Genomic DNA, 19,655 nt, shown 5'->3' on the forward strand with positions numbered 1-19,655 from the left:
GGGATGTTGTCCTGCGGGCTCGTGACATTATGCCTGTGAATTTAGTTACACTCGCGGACAACTTCTGCGGCTATCAAGGGATAGCTATGTAGGCAAAGCGCGCACAAGTGAGAGCGCTTCTGATAAGAGTCCCGGGTCTTTATCCGCGTTAATTCAAGCTGGGGAGGACAAAGCATAAACACCACACTAGCAACATTTAAATAAGATAGAACACACCACTGATTCTAAAGATTTACTTGTTTTGCGGCTTCTCCCTTCCGCGTCTGGAGAAACGGGAAACCGTCGCACGTGGAAGGTACTTCGATTCAGCGCCTGATCCGAGCAATCAGAAGCACTGTCAAACACTGCCGGACTACTCAGCGCGGTAATACATGTGTAGCTTTCCCTTCATAGCCACAGAAAGCTCACCGCAAGCATAGTGCGCCTTTGTTTACAAGCTTATACGGCTAATAAAACTACTATGCATACTTCTTATAGCTGTTCATGAATTTGCCATCGCAATTCTTGCTTGACCTTTCGGGTGAGACTGCGTAATGTTTAGCACGTAATCTGGGGCAGCGTTTACGCATTACGTCATCTGCGCCGGCGGTTCAGTACTCAAAGCCACTTGCGAACTGTTCCAAGTATGGGGCTTCAACGTATGCAGTGGTCACACACCTCTTGTTGTGGATCAGCCGATGAAGGAGCCATGCTCCACAAACCACACTAACGACTGCTAAGTTATGCACGGATCCGAAAAATAGTTGCAGGTGCTGGTTCATGGAAGATAGTTTTGCTAAGCATCTACGGATATTTCTAAATGAAGAGGGCTTCCGAGCTTTTGTATAAATTTACGTTTGTGGTGCAGAGCAAGCTGCACGAAAAAAAAAATAGAATTGCAACTACCTGCGCCACCATACTTTGTCGTATAGTATTGTGCAAGTATTCTGATATTTTTCTTATTCTGCCTGACCACGTGTTTAAGATGTACATTTATTTTGTTGTGCTGCTTCTTGGTATGTGTTAAGATGAGTACGTATTGTTAGCTTTCGCAATCTCCGGTAGGTGTCCCGCTGCTTTTCTTCAAACGCGCACTCTTGCACTGCGTTCGATTAGGCTGCTATCCCTTCGTGTGATGGTTCACGCTTGTGAATAAAAGCGTCAATTGGTAGTAAGCGGTTGTTCTCGCTCGTTCATTTCCTGTATCGCATTAGGTTTGCATTGTTTCGAAATCATGAATCACAACTAGCTCGCCCCAACGATATTCCCAGTCCGATAAAATCATCCTTGCATAAAGTATTCACCAATCGAAAGCCGTGCTACGCACAAAAGAAAGCTCACCATTGCCAGGATAACTTCTAACAAGAGAAATTGAAGACTGCGTCATGGGAACTCTGGTCACTTACCGGGACCTTCCTGCAGGCCCGATGAAGGTTAAGTTCAAGGGTGAGATATCGCGGCATTACTTCTGCCGGCAGTGCCACATGCTGTCCCCCTGCATGTACACGGATTCTGCTTCCCACATGTTGTGCAACGACTGCCTCAAGGATCAGCTCTACAAGCACAAAAAGTACGAAATCCACTGTCCAGATGAGCGCAAGGATGTTTCCCTAGCACGGATAACGTACTCCCGCTTGGCCCATTTTGTCCATGCGCGGCCTAATTGTGTCGTTTAAAAAGTGGTTCCCCAAATCTTCTCCACCACCAAAACCACGAATAGCGTACAGCTACAGCATGTATTATTTTTTATAGCAAAGATTCCTTTGCCAACCCTCCCAGACCTTTTTGACTATGGTTCCTGGGTGTTTTTCATTTCTGAAATCGACACATTCACGGCATTTGAATAACGACTTCAGGAAATATTCGCTTCACGTTGATTTCAAGGTGTGCGTAGAGTGTGCATAATGTCTTTAAGCCACTGTGCGTTGTCAAGTTTAATGAACGTGAGGCGTACGTGAGAACCCTGTATAGAATCGCCATGTGTGAAAACATCAAATATTTCGGGCCTAGCCAACTAGGAAAACACACACAACCTCTTGAAACATGTGCCCAACGTAAACCTTTGCGAACTAACAATGAAGTAAATGAAACCTCTACAAGATGTGATCACATATTGAGATCAAGTGCAAACACCATGCGTTTATCTTGCAGCTTTTCCTAGTAACATACTTTAGACATATTATTCAAACTTGCAGCATGGGTACACCAAGAAGTGCTTGAAGATTTGTGCGAGAAGTTCTAAATTTCAATGTTTCCATTGATGGTGTTTTCTTTTACACGTTGTATTTATAACTGTGCACAAAGCACCCGATTTTGCAACAGCAGAAACCCACATGGGCTAAATATATACTTAATGAATAACAGCAGAGTGCATGTCCAAATTTCGGAATGAAAGCCTAGCACTGATAAATTAATATCATTTCAGCAAAAGTTCTACACTTCGTAGCAGTTGCAAGAAGTATGTCCTCCAAATATGGAGAAATGATGTTTCATTTAACTGTTATCATCTTTTCACATGCCAGAGCGCTAATTAACCGGTACATCCCCAGCTACTGCATAAACTCTCTATACGACAAATCCTCAGGGGACCATGTATAAGGAAGCATGGGATTTCAACAAAGCGTTATATCAATTCAGTTTACTTTCCTTAAAGACCCCAGATTTCAGAGGTAGTACATAGGGGTGGGTATAAGATAAGAATTTACACCCGTTCGAGTAGCATAAGCGCCCATATATGTATTAATATATAGTATACATATTCTAGTATATTCACAGATGTATACACACACATTAACGCTTACATATGTACACATGCACGCATGTACAACGTATCATGTACAACGTATTTGGACATGGTCAGTGACATGTTGTAAAAATACGTATTGGCAGATTATGTCGGCAATGGTAGGGGCGGAGGCCGTTAAAGCTTGCTGCCATGCGAACAAAAAAACAAGGCTAAAAATGCTGATGTTTGTGAACTTGGTCGTGAAACCTGCTGCGAGTGGCTGGTCCGGTATGATATGCGTGCTGCGGGCGTTAAATAGGGTGCTTGATGAAGGGGAGTACTGTAAGTGAGTTTGGGGCAAAGACAGAGGGAAGTGATGCGCCGAAGTAAAACGAGGTCCGGACGCCCAGATGTTGTTATATTAGTATGACGAATGGATGAATCGAGTGACGTGGTTTTGTACAGCTTCCAGAGCGTCGATGAGATATGCTTGATGCGGATTCCAGACTGCTTCGCGACGCTAGATAAAATATACGCCTTTGGATGCTTTTTACTAAAATATTTGTTTGGAAAAGCTTACATTATAAAATTAGAGGTGCAGACATACCAGTAGGCTCGATGGCGTGCATATTTAACACCTCTTCGTCGAATCGTTGGTATTTTCTCACAGTATTCTTGGCCTCGAGTCTTGCGACACTACAACCCTCGACGAATCACTGACGCGGAGCTGGTCAGCATGCATTATCTGGGGTCGGGATATAGGTTGAGTCGACTGAGGTGAACAATATCACTCAGTGGGCGCTCAGACGCTACCATAGGCTTGATAAGGTCAATCTCATTAGTGTCTTCGGTAACCTGGTACAAAACAAGGTATAGGATCTCTGTAGCGTGGTAGAAGCTTCACATAGAGACAAAATCTTCGATGTCGAAACAAGTGGAGCATTATGAGACCACGAGTGTTTTCAGTATTCTGGTGACGTCTGCGACAATATGGTAACATAGGATTTCGATATTCATATGAAGGGACACATAATGCCTAGTTGTTGTCGGGGTGGGCTGTAGAACGCTGTCTCGTAGATCCTAGTGGTGACTTCGGAGTGCTGAAGCTTAGAAGGCATTATGCTTTGATATATGTGCGCCAGATCAAAATAATCTGTTTAGCAATTTCGACGAGTGAAATGCTACAAAAGTCCGAGAAAATGAATATCATCCGTCAAAACTTTCCTTTTGTAATATCCAAACTGTTCAATGGAAACAACATTATAGTTCATTCTCCAATTGAGCAGCAAAAGTTTCTGCACATATTTATGAAGTCTTGCCTCCTTTATTACGATCAAAAGAAAGGCCCGTGGAATGTTCTCTATAATTCAAACACACCCTCTACTTCATTTCAGATATTTCAAGCTCATGATCTGGTTACCATACTTGCTGATCAGTATGTGGAGTGCCCTAATAAACCAAAGTGTACTGTTAAACTGCCTCTCGGGCAACTTGAGGTATGATTAGCATGTTCTGTTACTTATGGCTCTCATCATCTTTTTTTCTGGCAAACTATAGAAAATGTGAAAGCTTCGTGTGTGGCATAACTTCGCATCTAAAACATAAATTGATAAGGTGAAAAGCAAATTTGTCAAGACCACAGAAGAGGACATGAAGCATGCTGGTCTTCTGATAATTTTGTCGCCAAAGGCTCTAATAGGACCTCTCCATTCATTACCAATGTATGCAGCTTCCACATAATTTAGCTATCTAAGGTATAGCTTGACCTACTGAAAAAGCACAGATATATTATTTAAGACTACGCGACTGACAAATGACCGTAAGGAGCGAAATAACAAAAACTTTTGATTTGCAAGAAATGCGAAATAATTCCTCTCGTCGCCAGGCACTATGCATGACACAATTTTTCTCAATATATCCAACTTAGTGGCTTTTGGCATCAATAATCTCTCAATAATACCTAACTAAACTAAGTAACAGCTCAGACTGTAATTTTCAATAATTTATTCCTACAAAAAAAAACAATACCTTAGCATTAACGCCTATAGAACTTGCACTGAGGAAATGTTTTGTCGGATGTAATGGGATATCTCAATATGGCACTTAACAAAATTAGATTATTGTGATAAAAGGCTATTAAAACGCAGACGTTCTTCAAGTAGGTTGACATTTTTAGAGCTTTTGTCTGCTGTGTTGCTCTTTTGGAATGCTTTCATAACCCTCGCGACTCTATAATTGTACCTCGCACTTAGCTGTTTCTTGTACCCAAATGCCTTGAGGGAAATTAATTGGTACGACTGACAATAGGAGAAATAAGCTTTCGGAAGTATCTCGCTTTTTGTTTCGCCTAACAAACCGTTTCAGATAACAAGAATTATGGCTTTCGAATCCGGAGATGAAATGCGACAGAGCGTATTTTGAAATGTTCGTAGTTCAAAGAAGCCTCTGAGCTGTCCCTGTGATTTATTGAGCATAAATGATAGCCGGTAATACATTGAACGAGTATTAAGTTTGGAAGCGACGCCGAGTGGAAGCTGAGAAGTGCAGCATAGATTGTTCATACAGGAATATAGTCATCCGAGTTCACAAGGTATATGTTTGGTTGCCACTGAAGAGGTGTTAACTTTCTTCCGATGAAACTGGAGTTGTTCTCGCAGTAACCTTGCGATGGGTGCTTTTTCAAGTAGGGTGGTTTGCTGCACGAGTTGGGACTATTATAGCTTCGCTGCTTCTTATGAATTGCTTATGAATATTACTAAATCTTAAGCAAATGAACAAACACATGCAAATTCCTGCCTGAAGTTATAGCTATAGAAAACTAGAAAAAATGTAGGAAAACTATGGAGGGAACTTAGCTACGAAGAGGGAAAGCTTTAGTTGAAACGAAGTCGGCGCATGCGAGAGGTGACCAAAATTTTTTCGCCCAGGCGTAGGAGCGAGGCAATCAAACCTAGGCATGGTACTATGGCTCCAACACTCAGGGGTTATCGGATGCTTTCTAGAAACGCCTTTATCATACAGTGGAGACATCGAGTAGGCCGGCGACGATGTTCTTTGGTACACCAATGAATTTGTCTTTCGCAGAAACATTACATAGAATGCAAGGAGATGTCAAGCATCAAGTGTACCAAGTGTGGCCATAAAGTGCCATCCACCTCATGGATGGAGCACAAGACTGATTGCCAGCCGAAGTGTGACAACGACTTTCCACGTAAGGTAAGCTTTAGCTTGGACATACTGCAACTGTCCTCTTGCTTAGTAAATAAGATGTGCAGACCATGAGACTAGCAGACATTTATTTCTAAAAGGAAATCGAAACAACTCATCTTGAACAGCATCCATTTTGATGTTTTAACATGAATTATTGTAGAATCACAGAGTACGACCCAAGACTAGTTGGTGTAAAGTCAAAATATCGCTATCGCTTTGCAAAAGTGGTAAAGAAAAACAATAGAATTGGGCAATTGATGCATAAATTTTATTTCGGATTACAGAGTGAGTAATAAGAGCGATTAGGGAATGGAATGAAGTTTACCAAATAGGATTGAACATCGGCCCTTCTATCCATAGATTGCACACTAACATAGTCCTTCACTTTAGGAAAGGAAACGAATCAGTGTTAGAATAACGTGAAAACAAAAACGTTCATAACAGTTTGTTGCGATTGCAGTGATGTACAATAGCACCGCTTGTTATTTTAGGGCGGCAGCTGATCTGTCTCTGCACCCTCATAATTTTGATGGCCTCCTGTGTCACATAAAAAACAACACAGCAAACGAAAAATTAAGTAAGCCCAAGCTGAGAAGTCAGGCATGCGTATTTCAATTTTGTTGCCTAATATATTTGTTTCGGGACAGTCGTCTTACATTGGAGCTTCGGCATGCTTGCATAAGATGTCGCCGGCAAATATGGGACATTCTCCGCTCATGTCACACCGTTGATTTTTCCCCTTCCATGTTTTCCTGTCCTCGATGCGATTCAAATGTGTCTGTTCCTCACAGGAAAACGATCACTGTCCTTCCACTCATTGAATAAGGATGACAAGCGAAGATTTGCATGTGGGCCCCTTAAAGGCGAACTGCACTTCCGCCACTGGTCGGTCTAACATTTCACTATCTTATGGATCGGCCCACGTATGGGGAGTGCTTAACGCATAAATCACCACTGCTGCGGGTTAGCCCGGTGTTGGCTTATCTTCGGGATCTTTTTCCTACACGCGGACGCGATAGTGGGGAAAGTAGCGCTTAACAGCTTCCCCTAAAAAGAGGCTTGAATTAAAAGTGGTCAAGCAAAGAATGCTGCTGGAGCCTGCGTTTCCCGAAGATCCCGAAGATAGTCAAACGCCAGGCCGACCCGCGGCGGAAGTGCAGTTCGCCAATCGGACTTACGTTCAGAAAAGTTTGTTGCAAGCTGGGTTGAGTGAAGACCTAGGAATGCATATTAGAGCGACGAGTAAAGGACTACTTCAGAAGGAGGGACTATCTAGAAAGCAGAAAATCGGCGCAACAATTCCTACTGTTTATGCTGAGGATGATGTCAGCAGAGTACAACAAATGCTCATGCGGGGGGCTCACTCCCAAAAACCACAGCCAACAAATCATCCAGCTGGATCTTGTTCACAAAAAGACAAACAGGATGGTCGCTAACGCAGTTCGTGCTGGGAAGAGATTGATACGACCTATACAGGCCTAGGTAACTGTAGAAGGTATATAGGAAAGTGTTGAGGAAGAGGAGAAATTAGGAAAGTGCATACAAAAATGTCAGCATTAAAATCATGTATAGCATACTTCAGTAACCCAAGCAGGCTAGGTGACCACTTGTCACCGCCTCGTTTCAAATGAGAAGCCAATAAATCATCATTCTCGTCATGATAATCAACAACCATTTTTCTTGATATGAAAGTCCTCCATCAACACTCACGGCATCGATTCGGCGCTCCTATCCATTATTGGCAACTCGCATCTGAAGAAAAAATGTAATGCTCACAAGAGGTAATTGAAGTTTGCCGCTGGAGGCCTTCAACTTGCAGTAAGTGTAAAATTAGGTAGTGGTCATCATTCTGTGCATTAAGCTTCTTTTCAACGAAATTTCTTGACAGAAACTTAAAGACATTGCTCGCTCTCTTCACAGTCACAAGGCCCAGCCTCCATCGAGCCTGAAAAGACTACGTGCAAGCACTGTGGGAAGAATATAAAAGAATCGAACATGCCGCGTCACCTGGAAGTATGCTACGAAGTGCGAACTACTTGCGCTTACTGCAATAAAGATATCTTTCGGAAAGACATCAAGGTGAGCTTACGAATTTCGTTTTGTTCCTTCAGCGCTCATCTTAAATAAACCAAAAATACCGATATAGACGCAACTGTCCGAGTTGTATTCGCTGGGAAGTGCATATATGATGTGCGCACAGAAATCCAAAAGAAATTTATGACTCACACATTTGTCCCACAGTTGTGTGATTCAGGTGCGTTATCTAAAATACAGATTCCGCCACTTCCACACATAACTTCTTGCTCCAACGTTTGTTTATAATGCGTGTACTTTTCCTGTTTATCAAGTTTAGCTGCAGGAAGTATTTTATTAAACGACGGGAACGCGCTTTCATTTGGTAATCATTTGCAATACTAGTGAGCAATGCCTGTCGAAATCGCATATTTCATCTCCTATCCAGCTAACTATCGATGCAGTCAATGTTTTTTATTACCTCACAATGGCTATTGAATATGGTGACCTGAATCAAGTATAGTCGATCCATCATCTGACACCGCCACACACACACACACACACCGAAATATATATATATATATATATATATATATATATATATATATATATATATATATATATATATATATATATATATCTTTCCAAAAATAACAGGTTAAAATTTAAGAAAATGCTGATCTACGACCTCCACCAAGTTCTTGTTTTTAACTCTGAAAATCCCAAGCGAGTTCTCAGCTTAAAATGACAAGTGCATAGGACGTTGTATCCGCAGCCTGAGGCTATGTTTTAGCATACTCCTAACTCTATTTGACAATATTTAAAGAATGACTTTTTAGCAAAACAATTTTAACAAAAGACACGGTGAATTTTGTCATAATCACCCATGGCATGAACAACTCGACTAAACTTTAACATAAAATATTCAAGAATAACTGGTGTGGTTACAGATTTGAAGATAGCACCCGCTGAAAGGCATGCTATCTTAGTCGAATATCTTAAAGGTCCACAGAGAGGATTACCGTTGCCAAATTGTCCAGACATTCTTCAGAGCAACTTTCGCAAATACATTACATTGTTATGCCCAGCGTTTTGGCGGCAGTTAAGAACTTTTTTCGGGATCTCATGACTGCTAGCGACAGGGCTTCATTCAGACATATAACATCAGCGTGCTTTATATGTGTCAAACAGTTCATCTAAATAGCGCAAGACTTTGGTTGGGCAGTCACACACTCTCAGTTAGGTGATTCTCGCAGATGATTCCCGCAGATGTCAAATGTCAAAGTATGACGATGGCTGGATTTCCGGCCAGGGTGACCGCAGTCTAATCAGCGCGCATTACAGAAACGTTTCGTACCCTGGTTCAGTTGTGCCACGCTAAACGCATCTTATGAAGGCTAATTTGGAATCTTTCAACGTACTGCTTCACGGGGCCCTCGTGTTTTGCGTCTGAACGCCAAATGCAATCTATCAAGCAGCCGACAAAAAAATTATAATTTACAATTCTTCCAGCAAATAGTACTTTGTCAAAAGGCTAGCTTCTTCCTGTTTTACAGACTCGAGTTCATGATTACAGAATAATGTTTTATTGAGCTAATAAGCGCAATACTATAATGAAGCTACGGAAGGGGGTCTCAGAGCACAATGCTTTAAAAGGAGTTCTTGTCAGGTAGCACCAAAAAATAACATTATTATGCCACACCGTAAAAAGTGCAAAGCAGGCAAATGAAAGGACATAATAATACATCAGTTCTTGAATTATTCAACCTAACTTTGATAATACAAAATTAGTACAAAATAATGGAGGTAAAGCAACAATGAAATACAAAATAATATGAAATATTGCGTACAAATTTTGTAATTGCACTCCTGTTATGACATATAAAAAGCCTTCAACGTTATTCATAAACATTAGTAGTATTCCGATTGCTTCACTCCAAACTTGGCTACCTGATATTTTATTCTTCAATCTTTAACTTGTTCTTTATAGTGTGCTATAGTTTCGAATGTTCGGCCCTCGCTAGTCTCTTTCTGACAATATTCTGCAGTTTACTTTGCACTTGTTTTTCATAAATTGACACTTGCATCAATTCTTACAATTGCAGGCGCATACTGAGGAGTGCATGCGTAAGTTTGAAGAAACACGCGAGGTAAGACACCCGAATTTTTCTTCCATTTTTCTTCAGTGGGCCAAGAGGCATTTTGGTAGTGCAATTATACAGCCAAACGTCCATTTAAAAAACCTGGTCTTCCGGAATTCTCGGTTCTATAAATAGTTTTCGGAATCCTCCGATGACTACTCAGAGCCATATATTTTTGAAAACGTCGAAGCAACGAAGGAAACTGAGCTGGGTGCCAGGTACAATAAAGCTTGGGGGCTGAAATACCTGCCGCAAAGAAAGTGGTAACGAGAAACAAGTTCTCGAAATGCCTTGAAATTTATTCATTCTTTCGTGTCTCAACATTGCAAAGCTTCACATCGGCTTTGCAAGATGCAGCCCTAGGCTTTATCGCAGCCTTGTTGAAATGGAATCGCGGTCAACGATAAATGCATACGTACACCGACGAAATATTAATTTTTTATCTTTTTCAATACATACACGTTTTTCGTATGATTCATGTGTTTGCAACTTGCCGAAGCTCTATACTTCGCGAAAGAACTGCCAGGGGCAGTGGGTCTTGTTTAACCGAGGCTGAACAGCAAATATCTTTAAGAATGTCCAATAAAACTTAAAGCTTAACGAAGTGTCTACCTGTCCACGTCAAAGCAAGAACCTATTGTATGGCTCATAATATAATATAATAGTCATATACTTTACCATTTGGCCGCAAAACGCAACGGTGGAAAATGGTTAATACATAAACAGAGCTGATATGTGCTAAATCGTAGGTTATGTCCAATAACACCTCACAGCTATCGGTTCATAATGTAAACTGAAGGCAGCCGATTCACGTTGATTTCACTCTGCGTTTTCATACTTTTTTGTAGCGCAGAGTCTTTCTATTTTTCGAAGCTTGCATTTGTCAGCATTTCTGATTTTTTTGTATAGATCTCGCGAGTGAGCAGAGCTCTCGTGAATAACGTTGCCTGGCCTCTACTAAAAAATGTTTCCCTTGGAAATATTTGTTATTCCGCCATTGATTAAGGCTTCATGAACCAGCCCTCGTTGATATTTCATAGATGGCTCAAACATATATACCAGTCGCGAATAATGTTTGCGTGATACATTATATCTCGAATATATTATGTATTTCCATCTACCGCAGTGCAGCACGATGTTACAAAAACATGAGAGGTTTTTTTGAAGGAAGAAAGCTTCGGAGCTAAACGAAAAATTGTCTTCGTCTTGGGATTGCACTGCGGACTAAGACCTTTCACTGACGGTCGCACTGGTAACGGGGCTAATCTGACCAGCCGCTACAGCTCGATCGAAATGCGACGACGCTGAACATAGCAAATAAGTACTGCGGATGTCCACAAGGTTGATGAATATTAGGCCAGTGAAGCATTGGCGCCCAACGAAGAGTCGCATGAAGCCACAGAATAAACCAATAGGGTATCTTCTTTAGCTTCGCTCTTTACTCGGGTGCATAATATTTTCGATGACCATGACCATGTTTTGGATTGGCATTGCAGTTCCGTTTGAAACAGGGTGGCGACAAATAGCCACCTAACCCACTTGTGCTAGGAGGTTTGCATCTATTGAATTATAGCATTTTATTCTATTCGTATATTATATTCTCGCTCTTCAGTAAAACAAATTTCTCTATATGGTACAAACACTTATGCTTCCAACAATCAGAGCATCATTAATCTCTTCCCTAGTATTTTTCACCTCAGTATTACTCTAAAGATATATTTCTTATCGAGCTGCTGACTCATTGTCCTGTCATTGTTGACTTTCAGCACTTGTGGAAGCGTAATTTCCATGTCAGTAAACTTCCTCCCCAGTTTGGATTTCCGCTGAACTAATATGTCCTTATATCTGAGGACGCGCGAAAGAATGTCTCCACAAAGATAAAATAAGCAGGAGTAGGCAGCCGTTCTTGTGCTTTCCATGTAGGTGCGTTTACATCGGGAACCTATTAGAAAGGCCTGATGCATTTCCTTTCTGCTACCCAATTTCTCTTCTTGTTTAGCTATCTTCGTGTATGTGCGTGTCGCTTGGGCGCTTTTTAAAGGTCTCGATTAGGAAAGCACCAACAGCCCCAACAGCAGACCATGGTGTACGTTCGAATGTCTGGCTCCAGCAGCTACGGCGTATATGCTCCGCCTTAAAGCCACACACATTTTATTACTTGTATCATCGTTACATTGCCGCCCCTCTAAAATGAAGTGATCAGCTCAAGCATATTTGCGTTCACTGGGAGTGCGTGGAACAGCTATTTTTTTCAATAATTCAGCGCTGCTTGCTCTTCCGTATGAGACATATAGATTGTGTTTAACTACTGCTGGCCCGTCCCTTGACTATTGTAACCATAGCATGCGCTCTTTTCCCTCTTTAATTCCAGGCAAGCGATGCTGCAGCTGCCGCTTCTGGAAACTCCAAGAAGGTAGGAGCACATCACGTTTTATTATTTGTTGTCAGTGTTGTGCTCTATTGTTATAAATCAGAATGGTCTACGAAGCGAACAGCGGTTACGCAAATTTGACGTCAGGAGATTGGAATAAAAACATATTGGAATAGTTTTGCGTTATAGGGCCCCTGTAACAAAATTCTACGTGGTAGGTGTTAGCACGAGAATGAGCTAAGGACCGCGGTAATAAAGATCGAACAAAAAGATGTTAGGTGTAATGGTAAAAAACAGGAAGTTAGTGGTGTGGATCAGGATGCAAATAGGTATGGCCGGTATTCCAGTTGACGTTCAAAGAAAGAAATGTTATGTAATGTGTAAGAAGTAATGCAATGCGTTACATGTAATGTAATGCGGTTATGTAATTCGAAAGGTAGATGACCGCTGGTCCATTGGAGTTACAAAATACGTGTCAAGGGATGGAAAGCGCACTAGAAGACGGTAGGAAATTAGGTGGTTGATAAAATTAAGATATTTGTAGGTGCAAGCTGGTGTGAGCTAGCGCAAGACAGGCGTAATTGGAGATCGCTGGGAGAGCAGTTCGTGCTACAGTGAACATAAAAACTTTTCTCCAAAAATAGGAGCAATAGTTGAGCTTAGAGAGTGCGCTTCTTTTTTCCGGTCAAGTTTTCACTGAGCAAGTTATTAGCCTTCTCTCAAAACTACCCGTGCTAGGCCTCGCAAAAGAGTATTCAGTACTTTTTCCTCGAAACCTGCTTTACTATTTCATTAAAACGGTAAACCTCTCTTTGCCAGCATTGCTCAGCTCAAGAGTGCAGAGAGCAAGCGTAGAGCCTTTCTGAAATCAAAAGTTCTGTTAATGTGGCTAAAGGACCACAATTTCTTGGAAAACTCAGGCAGCGTTTATGGGCTCTAAGAAAGTAATTGGCCCACATGATCACGTTACGTAGAATGCTTTCGGCTGGGGTACCAAAAGTCATGCTCACTTAATTAATGCATCGCCTTAGGGCCAAGTTGAGTCTTGTGACAACGCAGCCAAGCTTTATAGTGGTTTCAGAAACAGGGGCAACAAGTACCTTTAATTATCAATCAATGAAATTTATTTTATACTTCAGTATGCATGCAAGAAAGTCATTTTCGAATAAAAGCTTACCAAGTAGCTTGAGAACTTTTAAATGATTTTGCTAGGCAAAAGCAATGAAATTTAATGTGCACAATTATGACAGCTCAAGGCAATCACTAACACCATGCGAATGCTGCAATTGCTGGGAATGTGAATGCAATATAAAAAAAAAGGTGAATAAGATGTTTTAGCATTGTTTTGCGCCAGAGGAAACGGCACAACATAACAGGAAGGTAATAATATTTAGAACACCAAACAAAACGTAGAGTGCAACTAGCTTCAACTTTTGTATAGCTTGACCGAGACTGCAGAGGAAGCAAATTTTCTACTGATCCTGCATTTATGATGTTATATAATGAAGAATGATATCTCGAATACCGAGCGCATTGCCGCATTTCTTAATATAGCCGGAAGCGCGCTAAACACGTACCAATGTCCACTGTGATTCCCAGTTTAACGGTGCAGCTCGAGTCTTCATGAAAATGCTACGTTATTGCCTATCTTGCTCTCTGCGGAGTTGAAGCACTCATACACTTAAGTAGCAAAGAATCAGCGTTAGAGTGACAGGAAGTATGCTTTCTCTGTGCTCAAGCGACTAGGAGCTTTCTCTTCCTTCTTTTTCTTCAAACTGCCTACGACAAATTTACACTGCCAGTGCATAAAGGTAAACAATAGAATCTAAATGGGGTGGAAAGATTACAGATTTTAATTACTAGATGTCACCTACTTAAGTCATCCGAATCTAGATTTTGACGTTCTTCTGCTAGCACTTCTCTTCGTCATTGCCGCTTTTCCTTTTGGGGAGCCTCAGTTGCACAGCTATTCATGACCACTATATTTATGGGAAATTCGCAAGTGTACATCCGTGGCAGGCCCCACTAACAGCAGTGCCTTAGACGATGCTCCAGACTGGGGGTAACAGCAAATAAAATGCTACTTTCGCTTTGCATGCAAGACAGCGAGGTTCTTAGTGCTCAAAGGGTTTGGCATGGTAAGATGCCTAGCATGCCTTTCCAGGGGAGTATGATGAAAGCATAAATGACATGTACAATGCGCAACAGACACAAAATGTACGCAAAAGGCAATTCTCAACATATAATGTACTTCATTGCGACCAGCGTTTCAAGAAAATTTGATTGCCTTGATTGCACGAGCTGCACAGGCAGCGCTGGCCCATAGACCAAGGATGTGTCTCAGCTCAAGGTATGACAGTCTGTGGTGATTGTTCAGTGAGAAATTACAGGGCAGTTGCAACAATTTTTTGACAAATGTCCATTAAATTCTCTGGGCGCATTTTTTTGCACCCTTCAGTCATTTCTTCAGAGCAGCAGGCTTGAGACTTGCGCAGATTTTTTTCCCAGTTGGATTTATAACCCTCGAACCAGCTCCTCATCAGTTATTCCTCATCTCCTCATCAGTTATTGGCCTGACTGTGTTGGGGTGCTATACGCGCAGCATGCTGTGATCTATAGGAAGGCTACAGTGACAGCATTGATGAGTCGACCACTGTGAGTTGAGCGCGTAAAGTCATGTTCCATGTGCACGGCCAGGGAGCAGGTGGCAAGTAGTGCTGCGTAGTTGACTGCACGAACATGAGTCCTTGCAAGCTGCGCACAGTTTGAGCCGATGTCGATCACGTTCACCCAAGGTTAGACCTAGCGCCGTCGCCGAGTTCGCGCATCTGCTACCGGTAGACCTGATCTGAAGGTTCAGTTATTAGGCGGAAGACCACTACTTTTTAGTTAACTTTCGAGCTTATGGTTATTAACGATTTTTCATTTCGCGCAGTGCACACAAACAAAAAAAGCCACAAGCGATGACACCGGGCACTATCAACGTCAGTACTTTTCCATTCTTTAAGAAAACTAATCGTATTCGCTGGTGCTTCCACAAAAAATTATGCTACCTACGTGGGTCTATTTCTGCATATTATTATGCTGAGTCTTAATTCAACTTTCGAGATGCACTGTCCGCTTGTTATCCCAACATTCTAAGAACAGTTTACTCCCTTTGGAGTGCCCCTTCTGATAACGCGCGTGCCGTTCGTTACTGGAAAGTTCCGGGTTCACAGCGTTAAAGAAAGTAAACGCATCAAGGCAGTTGACGATTATTGTTGTGTGGCAGAAGGGGCACTGCAAAGGGTGTAAACTGTTCTTAGAGTGAAACGTGCATCAAGCGCTGGCTCCATTCATAGAGCAGCATAAACAACCGCCTCGTTCAGCTGCCAATGGTGTCACTACTAGAATCGGCGTTCTTGTGAGAAAAAAATACGCGTTCTCTAAATGAGGGGTCAGACACGCTAAGCCTATATTTTGTGTACTTCATGGAAAACGCAGAAATTGCGTACAAGGTAATAGTACTATAAATGAATAATACGCAGTATAACAATACAAACTATATCGATCTCTCACTGGCTGTTTTCGAAGGTGTCTGGTCGCTAACTACAGCGTGACTCAGTGATGCAATGGTGCTTAAATGCGCAAAAGCTGCGTTATTTACCATGTTCTGACATCATTTTATGTTACCGCGGCGCGAGTTCTATGACATTTCAAGCGAACGACGAGTGGTCTCTTTACTTGCCGCTGTAAACAAATTCAGCACTAGGTGCTTGGGACCATCACTGGCGCTTATTCGGTAAATTGTGCGCTCTATCAATCCTCGTAGAAGTGAAAAGGCAGCGCGCTAGTACATATTATAGCGAGTAGGCAAAGCGCTTTCTTCCGCAAAGGCGAAACACTTAAAATAGCAAACAGCCCGCATGTAGTCAGTGGTTGCGGCTAGTCTTGGTCTTGTGTTGCAGCGCGATGTTGTGCGCCGGGCGACGAACTTTCTCAAGAAACTACTTCTCGTGACGGCGGGTGGAATGAGGGAGGCGATTTAATGGCTGTATGTCTGGTTGAAACCACAGCCCTGCCTTTTGGCAGCTCCGATGAGCTGGGGCAGCGTGCAGTTGACACTGCCACAAGACTACATAGCGCTAATGGTCCGGTGTGGTTACGAATCACCCGAATGTGTGCTCCTCACCTCTTTAATATTGATCGCTGGCGCGACCAGCACGCCTTTCACGTCTGGCCCTCTGGGATGCGACAATTTTTCGCAATAACAGATTCGCAGGACTGCTCGGTCAAGTATGGGATTATTTTCCGCTCGTTCTTTTTTATTTGAAGTTATTTTCAAATTTGCCGAGAGATTGTATCATCGGGTGCGTGAGAGGAGGCCTAATAAACGCGAAATTTCCCTTACTCGGACATGGTCGAAAAGTTGCCGGGGTTACCATCAAAGGTTGTTCATTTGAGTGTACGAAATAACCTGCACGCTCAGATTAAAGGGCCGCTGAAACGGTTCGGACAAATTTTGTAAACACGTAAGGTACAGCTTAAGTAGAAAATTCGCACCACAATTTAAGTGAAGCGTTACGTAATAATGGAGCTACAAGCGATTACCAGTTACCCTCCTCCCTAGCCATGCTTTTCCTCCTCAACTCGTTCGCCGAGCGATCGGGGCTAAGCTCCGCCTTCACTGGCTCTGCGTCACGATGCGACGCCACATCGACCATTTCCGGTTGCTTTGGAGCCCGCCCTCGACCGCGAGAAACCTCTCCGCTAGCCGCTTGGCCGTCGACTCCAAGCGAAAGCTATCGAAGCAGCGTGCGTTGCAAGCATTCTGTCGTAGCGCCAAACGTGTCTGCTGTTCTGGTAATCACACATTACCTCAATATTTTGACGGGACGGTGGAGGCATAAACTCAAGCTGATGAAGAAACCTTAGCGTAGACGTACGTGAGCTGCCTGATACGGGTGCCTGCCTCCATGGTCCAGCCGCCCGTGGGCGCAGAGCTTAACCAGACAAAGAAAGAGCTAATATTGCTCTAACCAAGCGTAAAATATTTTAAACATTTACAAAAACAACGTGTTAACGAATATACTCCTGCGAAAAATTTACACCAGCAGCAAAGAAGAATATATTTTGTTATTGCTACTGTGCGTGGTTGAGCTCTATGCCACCATGTGTTTGCACCGTGCAGATCATTCACATTTGCGCTTCTGTTCATCACCTCAAACGACACGCAAGGGGACACGGCCAGGCCCTGTCCCCTTGCGCTTGCGTTTGCCCTAATACCGGACTCGCGAAACGCTATTGCGTTAGTAATAATCTTCCGTTGTAAAGTGGCGGCCGCAATCACACACATCCTGGCGCCGATCAGCCACTCCTGGCGCTGTAGCCAGTCAACTCGTGTACTGGCTTGCAGACGGACACGATGCCGGAGCTTGACAAATTGCCAGTCGCTACGTCTGCAGTCCACAACGCAACAAAGTCGAATGAAAGCGCTAACGAAAAGACAAACCGATACTGACGGCGCAGCTCTCGTCAAAGACGGAGCACGTTGTAGCACAAGCAAACGACACTTGCTGTGTGCCGGAAGTGCTTAAGTGTACTGAAAAATTGTTCTTGTGCATTGTACCTGACTCAACAACACTGCGGGCCAACATTTTTTTTTTGTTTCTTAAGGAAAAGTAAACGTCATTGTAAACACCATCAACACTGTCGTGAATGTTTGGCTGTATTATTGTCACATAACCTGTAAACATTGAAACCCACACTGTTTCAGAGTGAAACTTGCCACCAGAAACAGCAAAACTGAGTGTACCAGCCGATTCCGCAACCAATCCCGAGCTACGCCGACGTCCTGAAACATGGCAAGCGCACCAAAAGTAACAATGCCACCGATTTCAAGATGTACAAATAATCAAACCATCCCAAGCAGCACTATAAATTTGTGGATAAAGGACGAAGCTGCTTTGGAAGTGAGCATATATTCTTCCATTCCGGTTTCTTCATACAGAAGCGCCCCATCACGAGATCGTCAGGACAGGAAAACATTTACCCGTCATAAAAAAGAAGACAATTCTGCTGAAACCCCACAGTCCTGGAAAATAAGTGGAAGCGAGCAAACCGGCACAAAGTCTTCCTTCTGTGGACCAAGGAGAAAAGCCTCGTCTCAGGATTGTACCAACTCTAGTGGAGGAACCCTGGTTGCACCAGAGCCCCCACATGAAAAACAACCGCGCTATATGACACGTAGTCAGACAAAGAAGCTCAGGCATGAAGAGAAAGTACCCGCTCGTTGACCAAAATGAGCACTGAAAACGAAACAGTCTTGTGAACAGCACTTTCATCTGGCAAAATAAAAATATATGACTAAAATCAAGCCAAAAATATAACGTCAGAATTTCCAAAGTCCAGAATTTTGATGTCGCAAAAAAACGTTGATGCCCAACAAGTTAACCCCTCGGCTCTGCACTTTGCTAAAAATTATGGGATTTTACGTGCCAAAACCACTTTCTCAGTTTGAGGCACGCTGTAGCGAAGGACTTCGGAAACTTTGAGCACCTGGGGTTTTTCGTCGTGCACCTAACTCTAAGCACACAGGTGTTTTAGCATTTTGCCCCAATCGAAGTGCGGCTGCCGTAGTCGGGATTCCATCCCACGACCTCGTGCTCAGCAGCCGAACACCATAGCCACTGAGCAACCATGGCGGGTCAAAATAATGTTCCGTATTTCACTGTTATTAAAAGCACAAAACGCTGCTAACTGCGTTATCAGTGTGCAAGTTTCACATGTATGCATTGCAAGTTGTTTCACTATAACCAGGTTTTGAAATAATGACCAAATCAGCAGTTGCCGAACAAGAGAATGAACATCCTGCACCATTTTGACAAGGACATTAGGCTCCACCTGCCTTACAAAGACAATTTGTTTTGTCTGAACTTTTGGCTACACGGTGACAACCTTTTGGTTGATCTACTGTCGATCAGTAATGTATTACTTTTGTACCAATTGAGTGGTCAAATCGGCTACGAAAAGAAATATTTGCTCGAAGCCAATAGTGGTACCATGCGAGTTTTCTTCCTCACGTTGGCGAAAACAAAGTTACTCGTTGGAATGGTCGATCCAGACTGGGATTCCTTTGTTCGGCCACAATTGAGAAGTAGTATGACCTTCCATGGTTGCTGATCGGTTGTGGTGTTGGGCTGGTAAGCACGAGGTCGCGGGATGAAATCCCGGCCAT

At 42.7% G+C, this 19,655-nt stretch overlaps 1 protein-coding gene across 4 annotated transcripts in view; it reads left to right on the forward strand.

Moving 5' to 3' along the window:
- LOC126544574 (uncharacterized) overlaps window positions 1–19,655 on the forward strand; it is a 235,665-nt gene that overhangs the window by 96,807 nt on the left and 119,203 nt on the right. For all 4 annotated transcript variants that reach the window (XM_055077729.2, XM_055077730.2, XM_055077731.1 and 1 more), the window contains exons 10-14: window positions 4,099–4,200; window positions 5,789–5,920; window positions 7,835–7,993; window positions 10,033–10,077; window positions 12,440–12,481. In XM_055077729.2, coding sequence (XP_054933704.1) covers window positions 4,099–4,200; window positions 5,789–5,920; window positions 7,835–7,993; window positions 10,033–10,077; window positions 12,440–12,481 — 480 coding nt within the window. The remainder of the gene's footprint in view (window positions 1–4,098; window positions 4,201–5,788; window positions 5,921–7,834; window positions 7,994–10,032; window positions 10,078–12,439; window positions 12,482–19,655) is intronic.

This window comes from Dermacentor andersoni, chromosome 10, assembly GCF_023375885.2.
Source record: "Dermacentor andersoni chromosome 10, qqDerAnde1_hic_scaffold, whole genome shotgun sequence".
NCBI classification, from domain to species: Eukaryota; Metazoa; Arthropoda; class Arachnida; order Ixodida; family Ixodidae; genus Dermacentor; species Dermacentor andersoni.